Below are 26,605 nucleotides of genomic sequence, written 5' to 3' on the forward strand. Positions count from 1 at the left end.
GCAATAATGCTGCCGTACCCCCCCCCCCCCTCCCCCCTTCTCCCCTGCCTTCCCCCGAAAAAAGAACAGCGAGAAAAGAAAAAAAGAAAAGAGAGAGGGAGAGAGTATTGTCACGCACCCTGCCTTGCTGCTGGCGGAGGCCGAGATCCACTTGAGCTTGCTGGGTGGTGGCACACACCCGCCCTCAGGGTGAGTGTACGGGCACGAAGATGACTGGCATGCCACTCCAAACTTGCACGGCTGCAGACAGAGCAGGGCACCATTTGAGAACGTCAAAGGTTATCACACTCACCTCTCCCCACCCTGTATGGCACTTCTACAAAAAATTATGGAGTACACTTAAACCTGACATATAGACGATTTTACGGAAGGGTGCTGCCATATTGGGGTGCCGGGCTGCTTCCGTAGCAAAAGAAAGAGTTGACAACACCCCCTCTTAACAGCCCAGTCAAACTGGTTTCTCCGAAGGTCATAAAATAGTCTATAAAGCCCCTCTGAACCAAGCCATATGAACATGCTATAGAAGAAGGAGGGCAGACACCAGGCTGCCTCTGGTTGAGTTTAATCCCCGGCTGTCTTGATGTTTGCCTATACGGCAACATGGCACTTAATCTCTTAACATGGCACTTAATCCCCAGTCTCGAACTTTTGTCTTCCTCCTCCTGGTTCCTCTGGCAGATTCCTGCATAAATCTGCAACATATGCTTCCAATGCCTAAGGGTAATGTGTCTGAATCAGAATGAAAGGGCCCTGGCCGGTTGATTCAGATATCACCCTCCTATCTGAAAGGAGTGGGTATAATCTGGCTGCTGCTGATGATGATGATGTCAGTAATTTGAGTTATTTCTCTGACCCACTCTTCCCGCTTCCTATTTCTTAATGTTACCCCTACCATGTTTCATTCCATAGCTTTCTGCATTGTCCTCAAATTAAGCAGTACCCTTTTCGTTAGCCTTTACGTTTCAGCCCCGTAGGTGACTAAAGGTAATATGCAACTGTTGTATACTTTCCTCTTTAACGATATCGGTAAGCTGCTGGTCCTTATCTGCGAGTACTTGCCAAATGCGCTCCATCCCAATCATATTCTCCTCGTTATTTCCCTTCCATGATCTGTATCTGCGGTTACAACCTGCTCTAGGTAGACATATTCGCCTACTATACTCCGTTTCATACATCAGGTGCAACACTCTCAAAGCTAGAACTCGTGTTTGAGTTCACCGCATCCGCAATGAAAAACAGTGCTTGCTCTTGATGAGAGGAAATAATAGTTGCTTTGTCTGTAAGCTTAATACATTTCACATTTGCCATCAACTCCATAAAAAGCACCTTTTTAGGGAGAAAAGATCCGATTTGGTGAATTTGTATGCTTTGCTTGTCGTTTGTTCGTGTCACATTTTCGATGCCCCGCAACCCTGCCAGCATTGCCCTCCGCTCTGCGCAACGCAGCGACCGCAACTGTCTCTTTGGAGCACATTTTTTTCTATGAGATCAGCACTGCGAAGATGTCGAGGCAAGCAAAGCAAGTTATTGCAAACGTGTATGAGCGGAATAGAGTCCGTTTCTGCAGAAATCACTTGGCCAAAAAAGGAGCACATAGTGGTACGCCTCGTTTTTTTTTTCTTGCAGACTAATTGCACAGCTTTCGCTGCGTTGCACCTGATGTATGAACCAAAGTATACATCCAGTGCTTCACTACCAAACAAACTGCTGTTCCTTTCCGAGGCTTGCCAGGACAAGGGGAAGAACGTCCAGGCAGTATGGGCTCTTTGCGGGTTTTTGTGCACCACCGGACTTGACTCGCGCTTGTAAAGCAAGTTGCCGTGTCTGTATACATTTTCATATGCTTTCTTCCACATCATCACCCATCATATTCCTCTTTTTCTCCCCTTCCCCAGTGCAGAGTAGCACGCCAGATTTTAATCATTCTGGCCAACTCGTCTGCCTTTCCTTTCAATAAACCCATCTATCTATTCCCGAGGCATTTGAACATTACCTTAGTCTTCAACATTATGGTTCTCAAGCCTACCTTTCTGCTATTGCTGTCTAGGTCATCAATCATTCTTTGCAGTTCATTCCCTGAGTTACTTAGCACGGCAATGTCGCCAGCAAAATTCAGATTACTGAGGTATTCTCCATCTACCCTAATCTCTAACTGCTCCCATTCCAAGTCTCTGAATACTTCTTCTAAGCAAGCTGTGAATAGTACTGGGGAGATTGTGTCTCTTTGCCTAACACCATTCTTTATAGGAATTTTATGGCTTTCTTTATGAAGAACTATGGTTGCTGTGCAGCTACTATATATATCTTCCAGTACTTTCACATACAGCTTGTCTACATCATGATTTCGCAATGCCTGCATGACCACCGAGGTTTCAACTGAGTCAAATGCTTTTTCATAATCAATGAATGCCATATATGAGGGCTGGTTATATTCTGAGCATTTTTCTATCACCTGGTTGATGGTATAGACATGATCGATAGTAAAGTACCCATTCTGAAAACCTGCTTGATCCTTTGCTTGATTGAAGTCTAAGGTTGTCCTGATTCTATTAGCGATTGGTACCTTAGTAAATACCTTATACGTAACGGACAGTAAGATGATTAATCTGTAATTTTTCATGTCCTTGGTGTCCCTTTCTTATGAATTAAGATAATGTTTGCATTCTTCCATGGTTCCAGAACCATCGATGACACCAGGCATTGCGTATAGTACAGGGTTGCTAGTTTTCCTAGCACGACATCCCCCCCCCCCCTTGTCCTTCAACAAATCTGCAGTTACCTGATCCCCTCCAGCTGCTTTCCCCCTTTTCACAGTTTCTAAAGCCCTCTTAACCTCGTCCTTTGCCACTGGCGGAACGTCTGACTGCTTTTCATTACTGCCAATCTCATTATCGTCCCGACTACTTTGGTTACTGTACAGATCAGTATAGAACTCCTCAGCTACTTTGACTATCTTGTCAATATTCGTGAAGACATTGCCCGCCTTATCCCTTAGCGCATACATCCCATCTTTGCCTATGCTCAATTTCTTCTTCACCGCTTTAAGGCTTCCCCCGTTCTTTACAGCATGCTTAATTTTCTCCATGTTTGTATTTCCCTTTATGCTTATTGATTAGCTTTGATATCTCTGCCAGTTTTATATGGTCTGCTGATTTGGAAGCTTTCATACTTTGGCGTTTCTTAATCAAATCTTTTGTCTCCTTAGACAGCTTACTTGTATCCGTTCTAACCATCCTACCGCCTACTTCTACGCACACTCAGTAATGATACCTGTGAAATTATTGTTCGTTGTTTCTAGGCTAATGTCGTCATCCTCGGTTAGAACTGAATATCTATTCTGTAGTGAGATCCTGAACTCTACTGCCCTCCCCTTCACCGCTAATTCGATAATGGACTTCTTTCTTATCTGTTTTGTTCCCTCATCAGATTTGGACTAATTCGAGACCTTACCATCCTGTGGTCACTGCATCGCACCTTCCCGATTACCTCTAAATCCTGCATAATGGCGGGGTTAGAACACAGTGTGATTTTTGGCCTCCCCGTAAGGACTTCTCCATGTCCACTTCCAGTTCTTCCATTTGCTGAATAAGGTATTCATGATTAGTATAAGTTATTGTAGTCTGCAAACTCAACTAGTAACTCCCCTCTGCTGTTCCTAGAACCAATGCCACAGTCACCCACTGCCTGGTCTGGTCTCCCGCCTGCTTTTTCCCTACCTTAGCACTGAATTCGCCCATTAGTACCGTATACTGTCTTTTTTTTGCGCATTGTCGATTCTACATCTTCATAGAAGCTTTCAACTGCCTGGTCATCATGACTACATGTAGGTGCATAGGCCTGTACAATCTTTAGTTTATACCACTTATTAAGCTTGACCATGATGCCTGCCACCTTCTCATTAATGCTATAGAATTCCTCTATAGTACCAGCTATATCTTTATCGACAAGGAAACCTACTCCTAGTTCCCGCCTCTCCGGTAAACCTCTATAGCACAGTACATGCCCGTCCTTCAGTACAATATGCCTTCTTGTTATTGGACCTCCAGCCTCACTACGCCCTATGATAACCCATTGCATACCCTCTAGTTCCTCTAACAGCATTCCTAAACTAGCCTCCCTAGCTAGGTTCTAGCATTAAACGTTGCCAGGCTCAGTTTCCAATGGCGGCGTGTCAGGAGCCAAAACTTCTTAGCACCCCCTGCTGCGGCACAGGTCTGACCGCCGCCGTGGTCAGTTGCTCTGCAGGAGCTGGTGACTGAGGGCCGGGGTTTTGTAGGATTAATCATAGGAGGTTGTGGCCAATTACTGCACCAGGGTGGCCGACTCCTGTTGGGGGAGTGCATTGCAGGAGGTGCTCAACTGGCCTCAGGACGCACCCCAAACCTGTTTATGCAATTCCATCGACACGCGGAATTGTTTTTTTGTTTTTTTATCTGGTAGAGAATTTGGCGGTAACTAGATATGGACCTCTTGCATGTGAGGTGGATGTTCTACCTCTACACCACCACTGGTCCTTATCAAGCAATCAGTCCAGGGAGCAAATGTTTGATACTATACAAGCAGAGATGTTTTTCATCTGGCATCTAGCAGTAAGGCAACAATCCTCCCAAAAACAGCACTGTGCTTGCAAAATGAATGGCTCAAAATCTAAGAAAATTTGACCATCAGAAAAATAGTTTTGATTAAAAGACTCGCTTTTCGCATGGTGCTCACCTTTGGGTGAAAGAAAGGGCACTTGATGTTGGTGCAGTGTGGGAAGAACTTGCACTGTTGCACCGATGGCGAAGACACCACTGGCAGAACGAGAGAAGGAAAGGTGACAGTGTTTCAGGGCAAGTACACTACACCGTGACCACAGCAGTGAATGCTGCACTGATAGCTACAGGTCCATTCTATTCATCTCCACTATGTGAACTGGTTCCTGTGGTGCTGCACTTCGCCATTCGTTTCAGCGGTGCAACATGGCGCTCCCTGTACGATGCTGCTTGTTTCATTAAGTGCAGAAGAGATGGTGCAGGTCCAGTTCATGACAAGTTCGGAAAAGCTCTGCACCTCCTCAGTGGTGATTGCCAAAATGATGCAGACGATGGCTTGCATGTTGTGATAACCAACAAAGAAACAACTGGTCAACGAGAACAGTGCCCGACTTCGCCAAAGAAACGGTGACTCATACTTTACACCACGTCTAAAAAACAAATTAACACATGCATGCATGCTGACTTGTATCATTTCAACTGTGACCAGTAAAAGATGTGTGCGTTTCTTACAATTGGTGCACATGCATCGAGGCTGGTTCATGGCAACACCGCACTGCAATGCGCTATATCTGAAAATTCATCACCTTATTCGGGATGTTTGTGACGGCTGATGTGAGCGGCATACACAGTTAACTAGCCCACTGCATGAATAACGTAGTCGGCTTGTAAATGCTTGTGCAACACATTCATGAATGAATGAATACTGTAGACTGTGTATGCTCCTCACATCAACCATGCCAAAACTCCCGATTCCCAAACAACATGAGGATCTTGAAAAAGCACATCACATTAAGTGCACGCGTCGCCATGTGCACCTCAAATAATGCAAACCGCACACGATCATACACACCAAATATAACCCGCGTTTCTTCAGATGGTATGCGTAGCTGTTTTGTTAACGAACTCAGGCACCTTCCTGGTTGGAATAACTTTAGTCACTTCATCGTTTATTTATTACAAGTATGTGCAAGCCACGTACATCGAGGCTGGTTCATGGCAATGCTTTGTTTTCATTTGCTATTTGAATATTGTACACGTTATAGAGGATTTTGAAATCGGTTGATGTGAACGTGAACGGCACATAGCTGACCACATGGCTAGCAGATGCCGAGACTTGCACTCTGCCATTCGTTTAGAAAGCAACCAGCGCCGCCAATGCTGCTTTTGAACTGTTGGAATGGCGGAACTGACGCTGTACGTTTGCGGCACAACCACAGAACTTTACGGAACAAGTGCAACTGAGTCGAATGGACCTTAAAGGGACACTAAAGACACCCAAATATGCTATCAAAATTGAATAAACGGCATTTGGTGACACAGTCGCTGCATATCCAGCAGCAAAAGAACGATTATTGCCGAGATATTGCGATATCATTAATGATATGGCGCCGGAAGATGAGCCCCCCAGGTTGGAAGGCGTCCCACATGTTACTGGGGATGAACAAAGGGCGATTCCTAGTAGCTCCAGGACGAATGAAGCGGCAGGGCTAAAGCCAAAAGGACGCTCAGTTGTGGATGTGTCGGTAAGCGACCGGAAAGTCCGGTGTTGCAAGGAGATGTATCACATAGCAACATGGAATGTAAGATCTCTGACGCAAGGTAAACTGGATATCGTAAAGCGAGAAATGGACAGATTGAACATTGAGCTCAAGTGGACCGGAATGGGAGAATTTAACTCCGGCGACCATTGTGTCTTTTATTGTGGGCACGAATCCAAGAGAAGGAATGGGGCCGCTCTCATAGTAAACAGAAGAATGGGCAAAGCAGTGCTAGGGTACAACACCAAAAACGATCGAATGATTTCACTTCGAATCCAAGGTCACCTTTCAACATAACAGTTATCCAAGTCTATGCACCGAGGCACTACTGCCTCGAGGCACTGCAGATGAAGTTATGTAATGTTAGGAAGATAGTGAGAGACCGGAAAGCGTGGCGTGACATGGTCCATAGGGTCACGAAGAGTCGGACACGACTGAACGACTGAACTGAACTGAACTGATTGCGATAAGAAGTTGAGTTTTTTTTGTTCCCGCCGGTCGAATTCGAACTGTTTTCTCCTACTACGTAGTAGGGTAGGATGACGCATACTATGACGCATGAGGAGACTTCGTGATTGCTAATGCGCGGGGAGCGGAGAATACTTCACAGGTGCGTGCCAAGTCATGATCTTAATTCGATACGCACTTAGGGTAGGGGCATCTGCTGCTCCAAGCTCATATTTCAGGCGCCGCAGGCCCAAGGCAAACTGTCCGAGCATGCATGAAGTGCCTGATCCAGAACATAACCAAAACTGAAGTGGACACCTGTAGCGCAGCCAAGTATATTTTTATATCTGCCTTGCAGCATTTATGTTGTCTTTTTCCCGTCGTTTAAGTATCATAAAAATGTGTTATCATATTCGAGACAAAACCGACTACCTCATTCAAACAGTCAACATAATTCGCATTTGTCTGCCTCCAGGATTCCTTGCGCGCCATGTGATTTGTAGCTGCGAGCCTCGGCCGTTTCAGCTGTGGCGGCGATACATGTATTCCTGTTCTTCCTCTTTGCTACCTTATGACAGCTCTATTTTCAGTAAGAGTGGCCTTTTTGTAACCAGGAACTGGCATTCTATCAATGCAAACCCACTTCATTTTTCTCTTTAGTGTCCCTTTAATGCTTCTGTGCCAGAAGATCAAATCAGTCGATATTGTCAACCATAAACCCTGACTGCTCATTGGAGGGTCAAATTCTAAAGTTAAAGCTTAGCTAATTTGGTCATCTGATGAGAAGAGAGGAGTCGCTGGAGAAAGATTTGATGTTGGGAAAGGTTGAGGGTCACCGGAGAAGGGGTAGGCAGCGAACGCAATGGTTAGATGGCATCCTCGAGGCGCTGCAGATGAAGTTATGTGATGTTAGGAAGATAGTGAGAGACCGGAAAGCGTGGCGTGATATGGTCCGTAGGGTCACGAAGAGTCGGACATGACTGAACGACTGAACTGAACTGAATGCTTCTCTAATGGACAGCCCTGCTCATAGCCAAGTCAATTCTACCTTAAAAGCAGCTACCTTTGAGCCCACTTGAATGAATGTTTGCTTAGTTTAAGTGAAAACAACAAAGCAGCGGTCACAGTGAACATTAAAACGACCATAGATCCGCAGGCAGAATGTCTACGGACTCTGTTACTTCAAGCATACAGGCAGCATAAACTTGCATGAGGCAGAGTTAAACTTGGTCATAACAAAACTGAAAAAACAAAACAAAAAAGCAAACAAAAGTCCAATTTCTTGTTGTGTGCAGGATTTTGTTATATATACAGTTTCTGCATGAACACCCAGAAGGGCAAAGTAGAGTTCTGGGCTAGTTGGTAAGACATGATTACTGGGAGGCTTAGCGCGGAACAGACAAGGACAAGATAGGCACACAGGACGAGCGCTAACTTACAACTGAAATTGGAAGGGGATAATATGCGAACTCGAGTAAAAATATGTGTGCATGCTCTATAAAGCACTAAATTTGCATGACTGGAAATATAATCCAAACTGAACCAAGATAATCTAGGGCCACCCAAAGGCAGATAAAACAGAAAAAATAAAGAATACCGGAAGCATACAAAAAAAACTTACACAGCATTTAAAAACGAGGCTTCCTTTTTCAACAGAACCGACGTTTCACTTACGCACTTATCGGTTCCTAATCTATGGATGAATGACACCTCAAGAAGCTCTCTTGCTAATTGCACCTTAGACCGGCCAAGAGCTTTTGTTTGCCCTGCCAACTGCCAACTGCCAACTACCAACAGCCACACCCATGCTCATGACCCCATGAAGTAATATAGACACAATTGAAACAATTGCCAAAGGACTGGAGAAGCGTTTCCCGTCTACACTTCCTTCATGCCCGATATCTGCAATGCCAATGGATCCAGTTAATTATGATCCTCAATTTCCATTTCTGAGCTTTCTCCTATAGTTATGAGATCACCAGCCGCTGCTCCCGGTCCTGATAATGTAACTTCAAAAATGTTAAAAATTCTTTTTGACGAGTCACCTGAGACGTTATTAGAGCTAGTAAATTATTCCATCAAACATGCTTGGATACACCCAGAATGGAAACTTGCCAAAATAATTCCTTTACTTAAGAATAAAGGCGGTGCCTTGTCCATTGATAATATTAGACTAATTGCATTAACATCAAACATTGTAAAATTAATTGAGTCATACTTATACGTATTTCGGACTTCATGAATAAAAAAAATATCCTCAGTCTTTGTCACATTGGTTTCTGTCAAAATTGTTCCATCTGGAATGCGCGTGCTGACCTCGAGAGTCGGGTTCTTTTAGCGCAGCGCCAAAAAATGCATGCTGCCTTGATATTGCTAGATATAGCCAAAGCCTATGATAGCGCTGAACATAGCATTCTATTGCAAAAAAAATAAAAAATAAATAAATAAAAAAAAATTAAATTTTCTTCAGTTTCCACATTATTTAGTAGCCTGGATATCTGCATTCCTCCAAAACCGAGAGTTTTACTGTGCATTAAATGGCGTTCATTCTGGCAGATATAAGCAAGCCAGGGGAGTGCCGCAAGGAGCAGTCCTCTCACCAGTCCTTTTCAACATACTACTCAGCTCAATACCAGTTAATCATGACGTTCGCACTTACGTATATGCAGATGATATTGCGTTTTTTGCAAACTGCATCTCCGCTTGAAAACGTACCTAAACTCTATTGAGAATTGGTTGTGTGGTTTGCGTCTCACATTAAATGTGAACAAAAGCGCGGTCCTCGTATTCAATATAAAAGATTCTGTAAGTCTATTTGTAATGTATCAGCAACAAATAATACCACAGGTTAAATCATTAAAGTATTTAGGGGTCACTTATGATGATAATCTTTCATGGCAGCCCCACATTAACCATATTGCTACGAAAGGGGCTCGGGCCGTGGGCATGTTGCGCCGAATTAGTCGTCCCTGGTCTGGAATGCGGAGAGATGTGCTTTTAATGGTTTATGTTATGTATGTGCGTCCAATTTTAGAGTTAGGTTCAATCTTGTTTTCTGGTTCAGCAGCTTATAAAATTCGACCGCTTGTTCTCTTGGAGCGAGAAGCGCTTCGGTTGTGTCTTGGACTTCCAAAATTTGTTGCCAACAATGTGCTCTACCTTGAAGCCCGGATTCCTCCCTTGATATATAGATTACAAATTCTAACTGTTCAGGCGCACCTAAGGATATATGAATCAGAGTGTCACCGATCTATGTCTAATTTTTGCTGTCAACCGACCTCCTTTTTCGGTGTCCATTGGCCTAAATTTCACACCCCGCAGGTTGTTATGATCAAACATTTGCTGGACCCTTTAAATGTTTCCCTTCCTAGTATTTTACCCATACAAACCATTGGTTCATCTGTTGAAATTGTCTTTGATGACATATTCCCGAATAATGCTAAAGACTTATCATCCGTTATTCTAAACGGATTATTAGAAGATCATTTAAGAAGCCTTTCTGCTAGTTTAGTAGTAGCTACTGACGCATCTCAAGGTAATGAAAAGGCGGGTGTGGGTATATATTGTCCGCATTTAGACTGGTCCTTTTCTGTCCGGCTTCCAGACTTCACCCCAATTTTCGAAGAGGAGTTTTTGGCGGTGGTACTCGCTTTACAGAAATTAGACTCCTCTTTTTCTAAAGTGGCTGCAATTTCCAACTCTCTATCCTTGTGTTCATCCCTCTCTTCGTCGGTGGATTCTGCAATAGTAAAAACCTTTCTCTCCCTGACCCCTAGACATTTGAAAATTGTACATATGGTATGGGTACCAGGCCACAGCAATATGACTTTAAATGAATATGCTGATAGTTTGGCAAAAATCCTTCCGGCCACAGCGTACATCACCGCAGCGAGGTTTCGGAGAAACGTTCTATTAAATATGAAAAATGGACATCTTCTAAGATCTGATGACTACCTGCATCTAAATTATTTTTAGAATAGAAAATTATGTCATTCACGGCAACTTGAGATTTCTCTAACAAGGCTGCGATGCCGTATCCCACCTTTAAATTTCTATCTTTACAGGTCTGGTTTGGCACTGTCTCCCGTCTGCGCATTTTGCGGTGAACAGGAATCATCAGTTCACTTTTTATTGTTCTGCCGCCGCTTCACTACGTTGAGAAGACAGTTGATGGAAAGGCCATTGCAACAGCTTGGCCTCAGTTTAAAGGAGTATAGACACCATTTTTTGAAGCGTCGGAAGGAATACGATTGCTTTCCTGGTTATACAGAGATGCTCCCCAGGCAATCCCAACCTCGCAGGTTTCCGCGAAGATATTTTAATTTGATTTTAAAAACAAGCCAGGCAAGTACTCCGTTTTTCAAAAACCATTGGCATCGACATCTCTGTGACGAAAACGTGTACATAGGTAAACAACATGACGTCATCAAACAACTGTGACGTGGAGTCGGCAAAGCAAAGAGCAGTGACGACACATGGCCAGACTCGAACAGCGCCGCCGTCGCTTCCGGCCGTGCCCTGAGAAAGAACTCTGCTTCTGCTCGCTTTACTCGATGGCTTCTTCGTTGGTGCATGTTACAATTACCTCACCGGTGTACGTATGGAGACTGCCCGCTAAACTCAGGCCCCAACAGCATGCCTGCACAAGTGCAGGGCTTACGGCAACGGTGCCTGTCGATGGCGAGCCGGGAACATACTGCGCCGCTCCCCGCCTACCCTAGACGTCGCTAGCCCTAGCTGGTTTCACATCGAAGCGCCAGCGAAAGGAGCTTCGGAACGAGCTAACGCTGTAAAAAACGTCGGAGTTTACCGCCGCTTTACTGGCAAGCCCATCTCGTAAAATAATTTCTTGCTTTGCGCGACGCCTTCAGCAGCGGAGCTAGCTGACATCAGGTGCGTCGCACCGGGCAGCAGCTGTCGGGAAAAAAAAGTTCGCTTGTATCACTGTAAATATTTCTACCAGGACCTCCGTATTGGCCGAATAATCCTCGCAATTTAATCGTGACTGATAGTCCTTTGTACAAATAGCTATGTAAGCGAATGAACAGCGATCTGCGATAGCTAGATTACCGATAGTGGATGCTCAGGCAGCTATGACTTGGGAGCCGATCGCGGCGGCCACGGCTTTACGCACCCAGATTGCCTTGACTGCGCCAGATGGCGCCACATGCTTGGACGGCGGCACGCAGGCCTGCCGCGTCGGGACCAATCAGCGCGTGAACAGGCGTGAGCACGGGAGCCATCGGGAGAGCTTACGGGTTACGGTGGCTGATCGCATCATTACTAAAACATTTTTTTAGAACAGCTTGGCTCACAGCGTTGGCCAACCGGACTGATAAAGCAGCATCTTCACGGTTCCTTTGTTCAACATTCCTACCAGTTGACATTTCCTGCGCGTCAACCCATCAAGCTTTCGTGGCTGCTGCTGATTCCTGCTTCGTCGCAGGCGAGCGGGTCGGGATTTAAGTGCCCGGCAATGTTAGTAACATCCACGCTACTGGGCAAAGCAACGTCGCAGTACTAATTATGCTACGCTGAAGCGCTGCTCGACGACGATATTTTCGTGCACGTGCGACAGCAAGCAGACGAAAAACGCGACCCGAACGCGTCATCAGATTTTGTGTTTACGCGATCACCAACCTTGCCAGTAGGGAGCGCTCGTGTGGCGTTCTCGTATCTTTGACGTCATCGCGCGCTCGTGTCCTGAGAGGTCGAAACCGAAACTGGCCCTGATAAATGCACTGATAACAAATTAATTGATCTGTGCTGGGGCTTTTTGGGTCGCAGCCCCTCTGTTTTGAACCACTGTGGATCGATTAAAGCAAAAATACCGGAACAGAAAATGTACGTGTCTATACTCCTTTAAGCACCCCGACATTGTTATCATTTGGCGTCACCATCCTTGGGCACAGTCACAGGTCTGTTTTCACCGCCATGCAAAATTTTTTACTGGAATAAAATCGTTTGCCTTGCTAAATATTTAAACATCACTTGTTCTACAATTGCAGTGTCAACCTCCCGTGTGTGTTACCACTTTTCATTTTATATTTCACTTATTTCTCGTTTTGTTTCCTTTCCTCTACCCCTCAAATCAATTTTTTTTTTTTGATGCAAGTATACTTCAAAACTTTTCTTTGCTACCCAATTCTTGGCCGATCCCCCTATGTGGGTATGTGCCACAAGTTATTAGGACAACAACAATGACAACGACAGCTCACCGGGTGGTGTGGGAGCCGTGAAGTTCCGCCGGCTGGCGTGGGTGAAGACGCAGTCCTTGCGCTTGCAGAAGGCATCATACTTGCAGTTGGGGTGGATGAAGAGGCACTTGTCCCGGAACTTGCAGTTGGGGAATGCCCTGCACAGGATTCAGAGATACCAATGAAAGCAATGGAAGAGGGGCAAGAGAGGAAGGGCCAAGATGCAAAGCTTATTAAGGCCTCTAATGCCTTTGATTTCAACATAAAGGGATCATGATCGTTAGTTCATCTTATAAGAAGTGCCCCAAAAAGAACTCACATGAACATCCAAGTTGCATCCAAGTACAGTCGAGCCCAGATATATCAAATTACTGGCTACACCACACACACAGATAAGCACACTAAAAACTCTGCGTAAGAATGGGGGAACGTCACACAGTATATCAAACTCAAATGTGTCTGATCATTCTATATATGCAGCCATTTATCGAACTGATATACTGCAAGTTCTGTTTTTCCTAATGACTCTCTCTCTTACAATAACCTTCTCCATATGAAGAAGGATCGGCTATGCAGACTTGGATAACTACTAGTATTGGCAACACTAAAGCTGTGAGATCACGAAACAAGGTAAAAGTGGTTATGCCAGTGGGTAGCCTGTAGGTCCCTTGCACACGTTTTCCATGCCCCCTCCCATTCATAACCAAGTGAAGCCTAGGTGCTGCTCTTGCATGGCACGTTTCACTGCCAAAGGCATCACGGACACCAAATGCATTGTAATTTTATTGATTACTCTATCTACAATGTACCTTTAGGCATTAGACCGCAAGTAGTGGCTTTGAGCGAAGTGGGTTAGATTTAGCAAAGCCTAGTGAGGGGAGTGCTCTCATCGTGCCTCTCCAGCGCTCATTAACGCCACATAAGTTGAAAACTGTTGAACCTCCTAATCAATTAGTAGGCTCACTCAGTGCCTACGCACCGTTTTGTCTTGCAGGAGTAACGTGTGGAATGCACCATGTGCACAATGCAGGCAAAGATTTGCGAACAAGCTTCCTATTCGGATGAACTTCTTCCCTAAGTGAGGCTTTTTAAAATTCTTCCCGTACTATGAAAAAGTCGCACACGCTCTGCAAATGCTGCTGACACAGTCACTGAAGATCGGGGTCAATACAAAAGTTCATCTTAAGCAAGGATCACATGAAGTAGATTTTTGCACTGTGTCAATGAGAGTTGAATCAAATTTCTCACGCCACTTGTCAGACCTCAGAGTTTACCCTGACCGGGCTAGTTTTCAAAGGTTCCTGCAGCGGTTATGAGCATGTTTATAAAGTGAGTGCGTTAAGCAGAGTTACTGAGCAAACATCAGGCAGATGAGTCCTCAAAAGTGAGCCAAAAATTTAGAAATAATTTAGGAATTCAGGCTCCCGTTGTCTGGCTGGAGACGGCCATGCATGGCTCCCTTCCACTCTCCCCTCTAATGCTGTGCCATGAGGGCGGGGAGTAGGCAGCAGCAGAGAAGACAAAAAATAAAAAAGTTAGATGACCAAGCCAGGTGGCACATTTATGGGCAGAGTGTGGTCTCATACTACAATGTTTATTTTCTTTCTGACTTACTCTGAGTTCAACGGGAACAAAGCAGAGGGTCGTTTTTAATCATGCTGCTATCTTTCCCCCTCCCCCCCCCCCCCATCTCAAAACCTACTCCTTAGTCGGCCTCCAACAGCTGGATCGACAAATTGGGATGACAATGAGGGAGTCAATATCTACCAGTCTTTTAGTTTTCTTATCCTCATTGCTCACCTTTGGAAAGACTGGGAGTATATTACAACCAAGGTCGCACATTTTTCCATGTAGCCATGGATAATAGCAAATTTGTGCATTTTTCCTGGAATTAGGTCCAAGCAGCACCATTCTCTTTCTTTCATGACACCGTGTCAGTAGACACCCATATAGCAATGGTGAAATTGTGACTAATTCAACCGTCTAAGCTCTCCTGACAGGCAGAGTATGGTGACGCGTTGACATGGACACACATGCGGACACTTAAAGCATGCCACCGCCACTCACTTGCAGGGCACACTGGGGTGGTGGAAGGGGCAGCGGTCGCCATTCTTGCAGGCAGGCCAGTAGCGGCACTTCTCGAGCAGGCGGGGAGCAGCCCCCCCATCATCCACCACCATGGCCTCCTCTTCCTCAACCACGCCCTCCATTAGCTCTGCGCCAAAATGTAAGGGAGAAGGGGAAAATGAAAATGTATTCCAGAACAGTTGGTTGGCAGGCTAGTTGGTTCAAATCTAACTTGTATTGCAGCGCGAACCACAAGAAGGGACGACGACAGACAGAGTGAAAAGAGCGCTGACTTCCAGCTATTTATTTCTCTGATATGCCGCGCATTTATACACATTTGAAGCTTCAAGCTTCAGCTTCACGGCATTCTTTTCAGATTGCCGGACTTGTTTCATTTTCTAGCCCTGCAAAATAGACGCCTGTCTGACGCGGGGTTCCCGGAGGCCCTTGTAGTTTCTGCGGCCGAGGGCCTGCTCCAGAAAATGAAACAAGTCCTTCAATCTGAAAAGAATGCCGTGACAGGCCCGGATGCACGCAAAAGAGTAGCAGTCATTCCGTATATCCACCAGACTTCCCACAACCTGAAGAAGATTGGAAAGCACGCAGGTGTTGACGTGTTTTCGGCCCCACTCAAACTACCAGTTCTATGCAAGAAAACTAACCCGTGCTATAGCAAAAAGAAAAAATCGTGCATGATTAGACACCAGAATCGGTTTGTCACTTGCAACGAAGGTGTTGTATATCGCGTTCCGTTGTCCTGCGGACGCGAATACATTGCACAAACCGGTAGGTGTATAAATACTAGATTGAAAGAACACAACAAGAATGTAAATAATAGTGACCAGGGCCATCTTTGCACGCACTGTCGTAATTGTGGCGATGAGTCTACACGTCGCCGCAGAAAACCTTGCGTGCTTGCGTTCCAAAAAAGCACAATCATTGCTCGACACAATGATCAGTGTGTCAGGGAGATAAATGAGGCGGTAAACACAGCTCGTACAGAGGAAAGGTGTGTAAGCATGCCATCAGTCACACTAACCAAGAAAGAGCTGAAGTTTCTGGATCAATGGTGATAAGGGCCTTGTCCTATCGCCTATGCCTTTCATGCTGATTGCTTTTCCTGCTCTTTCCTGCTGAAGCTTCAAATGTGTATAAATGCGTGGCATATCAGAGAAATAAATAGTTGGAAGTCAGCGCTCTTTTCACTCTGTCTGTCGTCGTCCGTTCTTGTGGTTCGCACTGCAATAGAAGTTAGAAAATGGAAAGATGAGAGAGCATCACCACTGCAGCCACTGCAGAGCAGAGGCCTCTGTCGTATCCTGACTTTCCACCAACCCGATCTGCACCTGCCTTCCCTGGAAATGCAGTCTGTCAGCCTTAGCATTACATGCCCATGCACATTTCTTCTTCCCGAAACTGCCATTTTCCTTTTCACAGCTGACTATCATGTCTTGAGTCTCATTTCAACAGGGTCACTAAAAGCTGACCCAGGTGAAGCAAACCCCAGAGATCAGTGAACAAATGCCAAGCACACACTCCATGCCAGGTGCCCACGAATGGCCACTGACCTCAAGAGAAACGATAACTTCTATCTCCTCAGTTGTTATGCCACAGCATACACAGCTAGTTACTGCATGTCAAAAAAGTGTTGCCACCGTACAAAAACATGCGTGACCTTTTGTATCAAGACAGCGGACAAACCTTTGTTCAGGGTGGTATCATACCAGTTCACTTTCCATTTAGCCTCCATCTCCTAGCCAAGCTGGAGACTTGTCTGCGATAGTGATTCAGACTACATGTATCTCCAATTGTGCCCATTGCGTTAATTGTAAGTGCAGGTGTCAAGCAAGAAAAATACTGTGCCTTTCCTTTCCCCAAAAACCAAACCAACCAAAAACCTGTAACACTTTGCCAAACTCTTAATGCCAACCTGCCATAACCATGCCACACAGTACTTTCGCAAGTCTTAATCAGTTCGAGTGGAGTTGAACACTAGCTAACCAGCAAATACAGCTGGTTCCACTGAAATGGCGTCGTTGCCATGACCTGGCACTGTGCCAAAAGTTGGTAAATGTGTCGGAAAAACATGCACGCCATCACGTCAACTCTGCATGACAATGTATATGACAATGTGCTGCCTGTTAGCGAGAGTAATGAAGCACTTCTAGCAATAAGTAACATTTCACTCTCAGGCTTAATTCCTCTCCTAGTCATACCAATGCTACGCGCAAGACCCATGAAGCATGCACAGTCAAATGTAAAAAACTGCATATGGGCTATGAATAAGAGGGCTCCACATGAATTCAGACCACTTGGGGTTCTTCCAATGTGTGCAGAGACTGCACAACATGCCGCAAGCATTTTTCTCAGTTTCGCCTCCATCTAAAAGCAGCCATCATGGCCGGGGTTTGATTGCGAGACCTTGGAAACAGTAACTTTAGTCATGTTTGCCATTTGGCCAGTCACCATATGTTCTGCAGACCTGTTAGGCACTCTTTTGTCAATGTGATTGTGAATGCACTGCAATCCCCTTCATTTAAAAAACTGACGAAGAATGACAGCATTTTCCCTTTCTTTCAGTGGCACTATATGCTGATGGCAACACAACTGGAGCTGCAAACCATAGCAACAAACGGAATGTTCAACAAATGGCACACTGAATAGAGAGAAAGCTCACTTATTCAAACTTCAATCATTCAAATTTTTGGATAATTAAAACTGCACGAGTACTTGGTCTGGCTGAGTAGCACAGTTCTACACATAAAACCTCAATGTTTAAAAAGCCCGTTAATTTGAACGCGGATTGATTTCACCATGGATAATTTGAAATATATACCTCTCAGTGGTGTGGCAACTGGCATATGGACAGAGAAATGCCGATGTGATAGGGCAGCCTCGTCATGAGGCTGCATCAATTCCGAAATGGGGAAGGAATGTAAAGCTGTGCGTTAAATAAAGCGACTTTTTACTGCGAATTCTTTTTTTTTCGCATTGCCTGGTTTTCCAGGGTCCAAAACATTGGTTGGCGATTGTATAGCCCTTCTTAAACTTGAACTGCATGCTGCTAATCCAGACCACATACCTCTGATGTTCGCAAAATGGCTGGCATGGCCGCATCTTTGGGAATTTGCCAACCACTTAGTTTCGGTTTCACTCTTACAACCTTAGCACCAGCTTGAGGCAATGACAGCTATCGGCTATGTTGTGTTGTTTCAGATGTTGATTGGTGGCACTGTGCATTTCCCTACTTACATCGCATCAGCTCTTTCATAGTATCACGACTATGCATTTGTCAACTGCCATTCACACACTGCGCAGTGAAGCCCCTCACACGAAATGCAGGCCGCTGAAGAGGCACCACTGCTATCGCGTCGCCCTATACAGTGTGCTGGGATGGCCCTTCCCATTTTCAAATAGTACAGCTTCTACACTCCCGAAAGCGTGCACGTAATAAAGCATGATGGAAGTGGAAACGAAAAGCAGGTGATTATTGCCTACTCTTTCACAAAAAAAATTCACTTTGATACAAGCGATTCCTGTCAGGCGTTGCGGGGCCATTCGATAATTCGAGCTTCCTGCCAGTCTTTTAGTAGCCATTCGATAGTTTGAGCTTCCCAGTCCCTTGAAGTTCAAATTATAGCAATTTATTGTCAAAAGCAGCCAAGGTCCGGCAAAAGTGCTCTCGGGCACCCTTCTACAAGTACATATAGCGATTTGGTGCTCCGTGAACACCCCGAAGGAAATGACAGGTGCAAATTCAAGGTGTAACATTAGGTTGTAAAGGCGTAATAAGCAGGCAAGAGGAAGGCAGTGGATTCTAAGGAAAGGAAAGCGTGACAGGGGGCGGCAGGAAGTTAGGTAGGCGGATATGATTAAGAAGTTTATGGTAAGAAGAAGAAGAAGAAGAAATGGACATGGGCAGGACATGTAGTGCGAAGAGAGTATAACCGATGGTCGCTGAGGGTAACAAACTGGATTCCAAGGGAAGGAAAGCGTAGCAGGGGGCGGCAGAAAGTTAGGTGGGCGGATGAGATTAAGAAGTTCGCAGGGGTCAAGTGGACGCAGCTAGCACAGAACCGGGTTAAGTGGAGAAATATGGGAGAGGTCTTCGCCTTGCAGTGGGTATAATCAGGCTGGTGGTGATGATGATGATGATAATGGCAAGAAAGTGGATGGCACTGGACCCAGTGGTGAAATGAAGTGACACGGGAGAGGCCTTTGAGTCTTGCTGTTGGAGCGGTCAGGTTTATGGTGGAAACAGCCACAGAAACATTCAGGTGGGAGCAGCGAAGAAGGCGTAAACATCCCCTTTCAGCTTCCGAGATCTACAGTTAAACCTCTACGCAACGATCCTCCATGTAGCGAATTCCTTGATATTAAGAAGTTTTTCAATTCCCCAACGCCGCCCTCATTGAAGGCCATGCATTTCAAAACTACATGTAACGAGCATGTCGTGGCGGTTGACCTTGGTATAACGAGCTTGCGGCGCTGACTATCTCTTACCTAGTGCTGAATTACTAAAAATTCGGCACAACCCCGCAAGTGTCATGACGATAATTGATGTAAGTGGAACGTCTACGATAGCAACGAGCGACCGCAGTTCATACAACGCGTCATGTTTCAGCGCCGACGATACATTTACGTGAAAAACGAAGCAGTCTCGCCGCTTTCGCTTTTTTGAATCTAGCACTACAATAATTCCTGCTCAAAAGCAGCGAAAAATAACAGAACAATAAAAAAGACACGAAGGGAGCTGTATGAGTCTATTGCCACCACGCGATTGCTCGCAAGCTCCCGCGCGCCGGTAGCAGGAACAGTGGAGAGCACCAGTGGCACAAGGCAGAGTAGGTTTCCTTGGACAACAGTGGTGGGCGAGTGAGAACATGCGCATTGACGTAGGCGCCTCCTCACCCAGCGATGGCACTAACACACGCACTCTCCCTAGATTGACTCCTCCGCCACCACCCCCTCCTTGCACACGTGTCACAAGCTGCGATGGAAATGAAGCCTGCTGCCACAGTTGCGCCTTCAGATTTACTAAAATGCTTTCAAGCTGGTTTCCCTTACAATCAATTTTTAATCTGGTTTTTGTTATGCATTATTCTTTTGAGTCTTCATGCAAAAACTGCATATAATGAATACGGACATTTTACAATTTTGTTATAACCTGGTTTAACCGCATTTGTGCCACTTCCAGCAAACTTTTTATCTATGTATGCACACTAAGCTATTTCTCAGCAATGGTGCACATTCCAACCATAACCAGCAATTGACTGCACCCTTCCTTGTCTGCAGCCACACAGCACCGCATTTTGCCAGCAAAGTGTGTCCCAATGCACATTGGGTGTGCCACCCACCGGCACTGGTGACCCGCGGCAGTGGCATACGTAGGCGGGTCTTGACCGACGGCCTCTGCTGTACCAGCTCTTCCTCTCCCTCCTCATCGGGCAGCTCGTCTAGGTCGGTGGCAGCCAGCACCTCGCGGCGACCCTGGAAGCTGGCCGGGTCCACTCCATCCAAGGTGACCACAAACCGGGGCCACTGCTTGGGAGAGGCAGCATCACCCGATGCACCCATCCGTTGTGCGCTGAAAGAAGAAAACCATTTGTTGACCAACGGGTATACCAAGCATGTGTCCAACTAAACACAGGTCTCCTGAAGTAGAAAAATATGCATTCTGGAGCAGGCATGAGGCAGAAATACAGTCGAACCCGGATATATCTAACTCGAAGGGGATCCCAAAATAGTTCGATATACAGAAATCGGCTTGGGACGGCACTTACGATGTGAAAAAACGATACCGTATTTGTTGCGTAATTAACTTACTCGCATAATGAACCTACCCTCCACTTTTGCACTCGAGAATTTGGAAAAAAAAAAGCACTAAGGCCAGCTCGCTCACATGCAAGCCGCTTCGTAACGCCATATCTTATGCACGCTACGCCGCGCGTACCGCACAACGATAAAAATAGATTAATCTCGCAAAAAAAAAAAAAAAAGATAGATAGATTTGCCGCTTAACTTCCGCAGGTGCCATAGCCATGTCAGCCGCCGCGCGCAGAGGGTTTGCAACACACGTACCCTGGAGAAAGCGTCCGACGTTTTGTCTGAAAACTGGCTGCGCTGGCTTGACGCAAGCTTAGCGCATGCTACTGCGAATGAAGGCCGGGAAAGAGGAAGGAGAGAGATAGCTCGGCAAAAGAATGGGCACACCCTTGCGCTTTGCTCTGTCGCGTTTTTCCCCTCTCGTTCCCACCGGTTCTCTCCGGTTCATTCACGCACATGGCTTGCAAACGTCACGTGCTGGCGCGCGGGAAATGATAACAGCAGATGCGCGCGCCTTTAGGGAATGGGCACGGCGCTGCCCTAGCCGAACTGTCCCCTCTCATTACTTCCGTCATTACTCTCATTACTTCCGAACTGTCTCCTCTCATTACACCTCTCACGCGGCAAACGGCCGAGGATGATGCGATCGTCTTTGGGAAAGGCACACTTTCCAGTGCGTGGTGCGGAGTTCAATATATCGAACGACCGGTGAAACTGAGTTCGAAATATGACACGGCTTTCCTATACTTTTACATGGGATTTTCAAGGGGATATTCCATGAGTTCGATATAACCAAAATTCGATATATCCGGGTTCGACTGTATACCCAATCATTTTGTAGCGGTAATGTGACATTATGGAACAACTTCAAGTACAAATATGCAAACCTTGATTAACATGATTAACCACTGCTGTCACATCACTTTCTCACCATAATAACACTGGCGTCTCTCATAGCCTGAGTTGCTTTGGGACGTAAAACCCCCCAAACCAAACCAAACCAAACCATTTTAACACTGCTCTTCACAAAAATCAAATTGCAATAGTAATATTCCTCGACATAAAAAAGGCATTTGAGTGCATCTGTCACTCACAGTTATTGGAAAAATTAAAAGCATGTGGTATTAATAATGCCTCTTTCCAGTTCTTTGATAGCTACCTTTCCGCCAGAAAACAAAAAGTAGTGCTGAGTGACAGACACTCCACACTACTACCTGTGACTTGCGGGGTCCCGCAAGGATCTGTATTGGGTCCTGTTTTGTTTTCTATTTTCGTGAACAACCTACCGCAGGCCGTTCAATTTTCAAAAGTCTTTATGTATGCAGATGACACTGCTCTTTTGTTCACATCTGAGTCACTCTTGGGCCTAGAAAACACGATAACGTCCGAACTGTTTAATGTTTAAGAATGGTTTCGTGCTAATAAACTAACAATAAATGTAGATAAAACTAAATATGTAGCATTCCACTCCAAGAGAAGAAACATTGACCCTAGTATGATTCATATATCTCTAAACAATGATTGTGTTCAGCAAGTTTCTTCTTTCAAATACCTTGGTATCATCTTTGACCAACACTTGCACTGGCAAGAGCAGATAGATTAGCTATCTAAAAAGCTAGCTTTCAGCTGCTACGCACTTACCAAGGCGAAAAGGTATTTCCCGTACATCATACTATGTTCCCTGTATTTTTCGTTATTTCACTGCCACATCAGCTACTGCTGTGAATCTTGGGAACAAATGTACAAAACTTATCTACTTCTCTTGCAGAGACGGCAGAAGAGAGCATTGTGTATAATATATCACATATCTTCCAACTGCAGCAACAATAATTTATTTCTAGAAAATCGAGTACTTTCATTAAAATCCATGCTTAAATACAAAATCTGTGTATTGGTAAATAACATCATTAATACTAGTATTCCGTTGCCATTTGGTATTTTCTTGTTACCATCTCGCAATACAAGACACGCATTAAATCGCAATTTCAACCTCCCTGCCTGCCACAATGTGTACGGAGAACGTTTAGTGCAATTTTCTGGAGCAAAACATTGGAACACGTTGCCTATTAATGTGAAACTTGCAGTTAACTTTAAAATGAGTTGCAAAATGTTCTTTATTAACAGCCAAGAAGAGTCATGATCCCCCCCCCACTTTTTTTTATGTACGCTTGAGTTTTGTATTACTCGTCTATTAATTGTTTGCTGAAATGTATTTTCCTCCGTGCGTGTTGATTCTTTTTGTTTGTTTGTTTGTTTGTTTTATATTTTATTTTTATTTTTGTGTGTGTGCTCATTAAGGCTGCCTGATCAAGTTTATTCTGTACAGGACCATCTAGCCCCATGACTATCTGTCCAAATACTCTTTATGTATTTTCGTTGCATACAAATAAAGATCACTTTGATTGATTGATTGATTGATTGAACTCTTAATATTCCAAAATGTCACTGAGGTAGAGGTAATTAACACACCACAGAGTTAACCACACAGGTGGCATATTTGTCACCACGTATCTTGAACGATTTCCGTGAGAATGTTTGGATACATAAAAATCAGGCCTGTGCAGATTTGGAGAACATGCCACCGACAGGGGTTCATTATGGGTCACTCCTGAAGCTGCGATTGGAGGCCGCATTTGAACCATGTAATTACTGGATTTTGTTCTTGCCTAAAAATGCAAGATTTCTCACAAAGGGAGCAGAGCGGGCAGGGGAGAGCTATGACCTTGTTCCCCATAAATCCGCCTTACAGTCGAACCCAGATATATCGAACTCGAAGGGGATCGCGAAATAGTTCGATATATCGATAATTCGATATACAAAAATCGGCTTGTGACGGCACTACGATGCAAAAAAACTATACCGCATTTGTCGCGTAATCAACCCACTCACTTAATATACCCACCCTCCACTTTTGCACCCGAGAATTTGAAAAAAAAAAAATCATTAAGGCCAGCTCGCTCACATGCGAGCGATTGAGCGATCTCAGCGACGATGCGGCAGCGACAGAGCGAAATTTTTCAAACTTGGAACTGCGTCCCTCTCGCCGCTCGAGCCACCGCGGCAGCTCAAAACAAGGTTTCTGTGTCGCCGCGGCAGAAATCAGAAATCGCGAGCGTTTTCGCTTGCATGTCGATGGCGCGCGTCACTCCGCTTCGGTCCTCTCATCCACAGCTCATTTCTTGGCAGCGTGCCAAGATGCTGCGCGGCGATAACGTCAGGGCGCGTTTATCTTTTGTTAGCTCCTGCGGTGACCGGGAGCGAACTTGGCAGAGTGCCCGTGATGGCTGATTGCGCAAGCCTGGTTCGATTTATCACGCCGCGCTTGAGGCGGGCATCATGATCGCAGCAGTTGAGCGTGTGCTTTCGTTGATTCATACATGCAAGAATAAACGACTCCCACCAAAAGAAAAAAAAAGCCCTGCCGCTTCTTAACATCCGCAGTCGCCATAGCACGCCGATAAAAATGAATGACTCTAGCAAAAAAAAGAGAGAGAGAGAGAGAGAGAGAGAGAGCCACGTCAGCCGCCGCGCGCAGGGGGTTCGCAACACATGCTAAAGCGTCCAACGTCTGTCTGGAAACGGGCTGAGCTGGCTTGGTGCATGCGTAGCGTGTGCTGAAGGAAAGATAGCTCGGCAAAAGAATGGGCACACCCACGCACATGGCTTGCAAACGTCATGTGCTGGCGCGCGAGAAACGATAACTGCAGATGCGCGCGCCTTTGGGGAATGGGCGCGGTGCTGCTCAGAGCAACCGCCGCCCTTGAAAACGTCACGCGGCAAGCGGCCAAGGGTGATGCGATCGCCTTTGGGGAAGGCCCACTTTCCAGTGCGTGGTGCGGAGTTCGATATATCGAACGACCGGTGAAATTGAGTTCGATATATGACATGGCTTTCCTATACTTTTACATGGGATTTTCAAGGGGATATTCCACGAGTTCGATATAACCAAAATTCGATATATCCGGGTTCGATATAACCGGGTTCGACTGTATTAGCCAGCAATTGGCGCGGTTCACACAGGTGATGCCGTGCAACATGCCACAACCCAATTTATGCACTCGCACACCCCAATGCACATCCCTCAACCCAGCTGTGTTGAAGTTGCTTTATTTTGTGCCGTGATGCTGTGTTCTTTTGGGACATACTACAAGAACTCCTAAAAAGGACATAATAATGTGCCCCCAATGGCACGCCGTCGTGCTGTAAAGTGCAATCACCTCGGAAAACACACTGAGCAGTCCCCAAAACCTTTTTGCATGTTCCTCATGACACCTTTGGAATGCTGTCTCTTAAGCATTGATCGCTGTGATACAGGCTGCTCTGGTGCCGCATACCTGGTTTGCCACACTGCAAGCCGCCAAACGCATTCTTATGCTGTCACAAAGAGAAGGTGTGCAAACGAAACTATGCTGCAAGATGCACCATTCAGGTCACAAAACAAAACGCTTAGTTTAGAGGGCTGGCTCCAGCACTTTTGTTTGTGCCATCCTTTCTTTTTTGTCCTGTAATTGCATATAAACTAGAATCAGTTTCAGTAAAACGACCACAGGAGTGCCCCTGTGCCATATTTTCAGCCGTGCCATCCTCCCAACCTTCCGTACACCTTGCATGGTAACAATCGTACATGATGACATCAATGGCATGTCTTCTTCGCCTCATCACCACTCACACGTGATCGCAAAAATAGTTGCTCAGCTCGCCCTATTGCATAAGTTTGGTTTTGAGCATGTTCACTTTATCATACCTCAACTGTGGTGTGTCCACTGCCACAAAATCATTTGAACGTGTGATAGCAGCAAACACCTCGTTGAGCGAACGATGCAAAAAAAACTGACGTTTTGATCACAGCTGACAGCGTGTTTTCTTTGATGACAGTTAGGTGGTAAGAAGAGGGGGGTGTACACCCAGCATGTTCTCACAATGAAATGTCTGCCTGGTCCAGATTTTTTCCGGTGTTCGGTTAATTTGAAAACCTGGTTAATTCGAACATTCCTTCTGGTCCTAAAGACTTCGAATTAATGAGGTTTTCCTGTACAAAGAAGTCGGCCTCTGGGCATAGCACAGCACAATTTTGACCGGTTTATAGCTTGTGGCATAGCTGTCCCACCTCTGCAATAGTTTCTGGCAATATAATCCAATTTCTTGTCATCCAATACATAAACAAACAAAAATACATATGCAGCAGCATAGGAAATTCATTCATGTGGATAACCTTATGGATGACAGAATTTACTCACAGTCGAGTGCAACCAACCACTAAGCTACACGTAAGCTACACCAAAGCAGTACTCAAAGGCATGGCCACGGTTCACTCATTCGTACCACCCGCAGTAATGTGAAAGATTGTCCTGAGCACCCAAAGCCATGCCCTCTTGCTGGGGAATACTATGAATTCATATCAACTGTGATCGTAATATCACACACGGTGGTGGAGGTTGCACAGAAATAAACTCTTCATTGAGCTGACTTGCATCAGCAAAAGAATTAAGCTACTCGGCGGCAGCAACAGTGGCAAGCATGCTCATCAGTCACCAAACTACAAATGCCTACTGCATTCGGCAACACTCAATTTAAACTCTGTGAAGAAATGTCTGCTTAAACTGACAAAGGAAGCTAGAATAACATGGAACCCTTTGGAAGCCATCAAGCTTTGCTGGAATCATTCAAGATACATCATGACACATCCTGTGCTATAAACAAAGTGATAAAGTCGTGTTTTGGCGACAAGGAATGTGAACAAACAGCACAAGATTGTTCTGTGCGATACAAGCAA

The 26,605-nt window shown here is 45.4% G+C and overlaps 1 protein-coding gene across 4 annotated transcripts in view; it reads right to left on the reverse strand.

Annotated features, from left to right (window-relative positions):
• Nab2 (Nuclear polyadenosine RNA-binding 2) overlaps window positions 1-26,605 on the reverse strand; it is an 89,859-nt gene that overhangs the window by 4,615 nt on the left and 58,639 nt on the right. For all 4 annotated transcript variants that reach the window (XM_084597387.1, XM_084597385.1, XM_084597384.1 and 1 more), the window contains 5 exons: window positions 20,364-20,593; window positions 15,007-15,154; window positions 12,961-13,097; window positions 4,714-4,793; window positions 119-240 (listed from right to left, as the gene is read on the reverse strand). In XM_084597387.1, the coding sequence (XP_084453513.1) occupies window positions 119-240; window positions 4,714-4,793; window positions 12,961-13,097; window positions 15,007-15,154; window positions 20,364-20,593 (717 nt within the window). The remainder of the gene's footprint in view (window positions 1-118; window positions 241-4,713; window positions 4,794-12,960; window positions 13,098-15,006; window positions 15,155-20,363; window positions 20,594-26,605) is intronic.

The sequence above is a fragment of the Amblyomma maculatum genome, chromosome 3 (genome assembly GCF_055883805.1).
Source record: "Amblyomma maculatum isolate TAMU_Amacu chromosome 3, ASM5588380v1, whole genome shotgun sequence".
NCBI classification, from domain to species: domain Eukaryota; kingdom Metazoa; phylum Arthropoda; class Arachnida; order Ixodida; family Ixodidae; genus Amblyomma; species Amblyomma maculatum.